The sequence below is a fragment of the Chrysochloris asiatica genome, unplaced genomic scaffold (genome assembly GCF_000296735.1).
Source record: "Chrysochloris asiatica unplaced genomic scaffold, ChrAsi1.0 scaffold00095, whole genome shotgun sequence".
NCBI lineage: Eukaryota > Metazoa > Chordata > Mammalia > Afrosoricida > Chrysochloridae > Chrysochloris > Chrysochloris asiatica.
The window spans coordinates 1,560,744-1,566,467 of record NW_006408613.1 but is presented as its reverse complement, the minus strand read 5'-3'; the positions used below and the strand labels follow the sequence as shown (position 1 = coordinate 1,566,467).

The following is a 5,724-nucleotide window of genomic DNA, read 5'->3' as shown; positions in this document are numbered from 1 at the left end:
CAGTAAATATGCACATGCAGTATAATACATATGTAAATACAGATTATAGCTGATTTTATTCCGAACACTTAATTGTGTTAATGAGGAACCTGTACATAGACCAAGAGGTAGTCATTCAAACAGAACAAGGGGACACTGAATGGTTTAAAAATCAGGAAAGGTGTGCTCCAGAGTAATATTCTTTCACCATACTTATTCAGTCTGTGCTGAGCAAATAATCCAAGAAGCTAGATTATATGACGAAGAATGTGGCATCAGGTTTGGAGGAAGATTGATTAACAACCTGAAATATGCAGATGATACAACCTTGCTTGCTGGAAGAGAAAAGGACTAAAATACGTACTGATGAAGATCAAAGACTACAAACCTTCAGTATGGGTTGCACCTCACTGAAAAGAAACAAAAATCCTCACCACTGGACCAATAAATAACATCATGATAAATGGAAAAAAGATTGAAGTTGTCAATGACTTCATTTTGCTTGCATTCACTAGCAACATTCATGGAATCAGCCGTCAAGAAACCAAAGGATGTATTGCATTAGGCAAATCTGCTGCACAAAACCTCTTTAAAGTGTTAAAGGTAAAGATGTCAGTTTGAGGACTAAGGGACGCCTGGCCCAAGTTCCGGTATTTTCAATAGCCTTAGATGCATGTGAAAGTTGGACAATGAATATGGAAGGCCATAGAAGAATTAATGCATTTGAGTTTTGGTGTTTGAGAGGAATATTAAACTACCATGGACTACAAGAGTAACAAACAATCTGTGCTGGAAGAAGTACAGTCAGAATACTCCTTACAAACCAGGATAGCAAAACTGTCTCTCATATTTTAGCGATATTATCAGAAGTGACTATCCCCTGGAGAAGGACATCATGCTTGGTAAGTGGAGGGTCAGTGAAAAACAAGACCTCCAAAGACATGGATTGGCATAGCGGCATTAGCAATGGGCCCAAGTGTACCAATGATTGTGAGGTTGGTGCAGGACTGAGCTGTGTTTCTTTTTGTTGTGCTGAGTCAGAACCTACTCCCTGGCACCTAATAACAACATTATTAAAGAGTTACACCTTGATCTGCTACAGAAATGCTTATTGACTGGTCTCTTTGTCTTGGTGTTTTGAATCTCTATTTTATGGAAAATCAAAGTATAGTTTAATCCAGTGGGGAGTGAATCTCTAACTTTTGACAGACCCTCTAACAGATTATGATTAAAAGATACTGGAATGTATAAATTTATGATGATTACACTTTCCCTGTTTGCTGTCATCTGATCTTCTGAAAATAATTTACCAGTGCCTAAATATGCTCTTTATTCTGTGTTTTGCTGTGCTCTCAATTCAACACTCACTTTTGTGACTTCCCACGCTGTAGTCAGTGGTTGGGAAATCCTTAACCATTCCATTGTGCACCTTTCCTAGGTTTTGCATGTCTGTTTTGGGTTTGATTGCATCTGTTATTGCCTGTGGAAATAAGTCAGTGGAGTGAAATGGCTAGAATCCTTTCCCTAAACTTAATATTATTTCTTGTTTGCTTTTTCTGGGCAACTATTGCTTAGTTTATACAACTTCATGCATGTATGATTCCATAGCACAGCAAAATGCTATCACACAGAATTAAAAGATAGATGACACTAAATTGGAGAAATGAGCTATAATGTCATGAGGTTAGTATCCTTTTAAAAAGAAATTAATATGGAAAATACCAACACCCCAAAAGAAAACTTGGCAAACAACACACAGGAAATAATTTACAGAAACAAACCCAAAAAAGTGGTCAAGAAATGTTCAACCTCACAATACAGTACATATCCCTTTCCTGTTAAATAGCACAGACAGAAAAAGAAATGATAATAGCCAATGATATTTATGCTTCAAAGGTAAGGCACACTCTATTCCCTCACTTCAAAAGATTATCACACTTTTATTTTAATAAGAAAAAATTTTGACATTATCTTTGTTTCTACTTCTAGGAGTTCTCATTAAGGAGCTAGCCATGTGTGCAAACATTACACACAACAATACTTACCACAGTTACTTATATTAACAACAAAAATCAAAAACTACCTGAATGTTGTCATGGTAAAGATTGTTCCCATTTTGTGATGTAATACTATGCAGCCAATAAAAACCATGTTTTCAAAGAATACTTAAGAATATAGACAGAAGCTTCCGAAAAAAAAATAGACTGGTTAGAAAATGACAATGGCACATAGGATGTTTGTGGTTTTGTGAAAATCTCTTTCTCCAATATATGCATATAGAGGCACTAGGTATCTATGTTATACTTGGAAGGAAATTATACTTTGACAGTTAAGAAACATATTCTTGGTCATCAGTGTCAGTTATGCATAGAATGTGATTGTGAAAACCCAAAATCTTTTCTGAACCATATTGATGAAAATGCAAAATTGAAAATTTTAGTTTATTGCTTTTCTAATGATTAGAAAAACATTTTTTGAAGGTAGTAAAAATGATTTAGCTTGTGTTCCCCAACCATATTCAAAGATCAAAATATACAGCAATATATTTCTACCCTAGAACTGATGAGGGATAATCTTTCATATTCTTTCTAACAAGCAGAGTTATCTTTGTCTGGGGGAATTATGAGTAACATACAAGGGGGCTTCACATAGTCTGTGGAACAATAGAGTGGAAAGATAATAGAATTTTTTCACAAACTTTTTGAAGTCCTTTCATATTTTCTTTTATATACCTATATTTTCAAAAAAAAAATTAAATGGATGTGTATTATATTTAAAAGAAAACAACTGTTTAATAGGTTAAATTAATGATATCAAAATCACTAACATTTTTCAGTAAGAAGCAAAACAAAGTTAACTCAATAGATAAACATGATTTATTGGTCTATAAAAGTAGTTTCAATACAAGAAAGTTAAGAATACATTTGGGCTTTTCATGACTCAGTGTTGGCAAATGCTTTGTTGATGCATTTCCTCTGTGTGGGGTCCCACCCACCCTCTTCTACAGAAGCAGTGGTCCCTGGTTGTCAGCATCTGTCTTTTGAGCACCTAGGAGCACAGCAATATCACTCACATCTCTGTTAGGTGATAAACGTTATGCACGATTCACAATCCAGTAGATGAGCATTAACACACACTATGGCTAAGGTTTCCCTATATTCATGTTGTATTCAGAAAGAACTCATTTGGACACAGGCAACACAGTTGTTAAAATACATTTTAAGAAAAATAAATATTCTGCATAATGTATTTACAAGGAGTAATTGTTTTGTCCCCCCCGCCCCAGCCCCCAATTAGTACAAAATTGGGAAACTATAGTTTGACAATTAAGAAGCATACTTTTGGTCATTAGTGTCAGTTCAACACAGACTGTAATTCTGAAAATGCAAAAACATTTTGAACCATATTTATAAATACGCAAAACTGTAAATTTTAATATGCTTAAAAGGAAAAAAATGAAGTAAAAATTATTTATTTTCCTTGGTTCCCCAGACCCTATTCAGAGATCAAAATATACAACAGTACATTCCTATCCTTTATCTGCTGAGGGACAATTTTTCATACTCTTTCTAGAACAGAGGCCTTATAGGATGCCTCCATGGTCATCCATCCAGTTATTACTTTTAATCATAAAGAACATTTACTACCAGCTATTGCACACAAAAAAGCACAATGTACAACCTTTTACAGAGACAGCAATGAGGACACAGTGTGAGGGCTGTATTTAAAATTTGAAGAGGTCAATGAAGTGCTGAGGAGACACAGGCATGAAGCAGCTGTCTGGGTCTGTTGCTGTGCAGGGGTGTCCTGAATCCTGCAGTGGGGAGAGGATGAGAGGGATGAAGTTAGATCTAGAGGTTAGGCACCACCTCTGTCACCAACAGCCATCAGCTGTGTGCTTGAATGGACACTGAACCCCATTTCTTACAGGCAGTCAAATAATAACTGATCAGAATCATTAAACCAAAGGCAGCAGCAGGAGTTTAATAATAAAGGGGTTTCTACCCAAGCACTGACCTTGGAGACTATGTCCCTGAAAATAACACAACCCCCTAAGTTTAAAGGTATGTGACTCCCAAACCTACAAACAGCAAAGTGTGAAATCACTGGATTTTTCTAGCTACTTAGCCCAGGCCTTTAGTTCTACTGGTAAATATCTGACATTCTATTTTATTCCCCCCAATAGTGTGTTCCTTTCTTCTCCCATTCTTATTTTACACTGGTATAGAGATTTCCCTCTATGCATCATTTCTTGCACTTAATAATGCTTGGTTGTATATCTTAGCAGCAGTGCAAAGGTTCTTCATACAGGTCAGGAGAATGGCCTTGGCCTGGTTCCCTGGGTAAGGAATGGAAGTCATATCTAAGAGAGTGGTGGAAAGGAACATCAGCTAGACTCGGAAGCAACTTATCACTGGGAGGCAAGTGTATTCTGTTAGATGGAAGGGAGTACAGTAGAGCAGGATATTGAAAATCTGCTCCAACACTCAGAAATCCAAGAGTGCTAGAAGGCCTCACTTATCTAAAGATTCTGAACTACATTTAATAGGAAAATAATTATGAAAGAAATTACATATTTTGTGGAAGAACAATGACTAAACCTATATAAGCAACTGGCAAATAGAGGCAATATTTTTTTTTGTTGTTATATGACATTGAATATGACAAAGTATAAGTGGCCCATAGGGTTTCCCTAAGAGGGGCGAATCATCAGGTCTTTTCTCATACAGAGCAGTTAGAGGATTCAAACTGTCAACCTTTGTTACTAGGACAGTGCCTAACTACTCTGCCAGTAGGGCTCCTTCAGAGGCTATATTAACCCACTGCCATAAAGTCTATGCCAATTCATAAGAGTCCTGCTGACACAGTGGTTAAACACAGGTTGTTAACGGAAAGGTTATTGGCTTTCCATAAGAGAAGGTTGTGATAGATAGTCTGCTTCTGTGAAGCTTTACAGCCTTGGAAACCCTGAGGGCCAGTTCTACTCATGCTGTAGGGTTGTTATGAGTCTGAGAGGCTATGTTAGGTATGTAGAATGATTTCTCTTTCAAAGTAGTCCCTTCCTGGCACTATCTTGTGGTGTCTTATCTGCATGAGAACCTTCTACCAACAAGTCTACACTTTTTCTGTTAGACTGTGCTTTATTACTCAAACACTGGTTGACAAAATATTTCATGAAAATACTTTGGTTCTTGAAATAACCAAGAGACTTAGAGTTTTCTTTCATTGGTTATAGTTTTTCATTAACCTCTGCTCAAATACATATGCTGTGGATTTAGGTGATAATTCTGAGCGTCAGAACTTAAATTGCAACTTAAATTTAACTAGTTTACTGTGTAATGTCAAGGATTATTTACATGAGATGAAACATAATTATCATTTTTTAGTCCCAAACACAGCATGTGTGGTAAAATATGGAAGTACCTTGAATAATAAAGCAAGATGGTAGTCCTTTGAGATCATGTAGAAAGAATCAGGAAAGAATGCAGTAATAGGAGAGAAAAGGAAAAAAAAAAAAAAAAAAGGGAAAAGTTAAGATTAGAAAGAGCCAGAACTTATTTAGACATTTAGGCTTGATGGGTATTATTTATGAAAATAACCCACACTAGGTAACTATTGGCAATACAGATTATTATTAAAAGCAAATATACAAGACAGTATCAAATACCCCAGAGACCCATACAACTTGACATTATCTTAAAAAAATGGTGTCTTTGTGCTAAATAGTTTTCAAAATTGTTGACT

The 5,724-nt window shown here is 36.0% G+C and overlaps 1 protein-coding gene across 2 annotated transcripts in view; it reads right to left on the bottom strand.

Moving 5' to 3' along the window:
• Window positions 1-3,703: 3,703 nt before the first annotated feature.
• FBXO25 (F-box protein 25) overlaps window positions 3,704-5,724 on the bottom strand; it is a 115,908-nt gene continuing 113,887 nt past the window's right edge. The window contains exons 9-10 of one of the 2 annotated variants that reach the window (XM_006866707.1): window positions 5,404-5,430; window positions 3,704-3,793 (exon numbers count right to left, since the gene is read on the bottom strand). In XM_006866707.1, the coding sequence (XP_006866769.1) occupies window positions 3,704-3,793; window positions 5,404-5,430 (117 nt within the window). The remainder of the gene's footprint in view (window positions 3,794-5,403; window positions 5,431-5,724) is intronic. The other variant, XM_006866708.1, reaches the window with a different exon arrangement.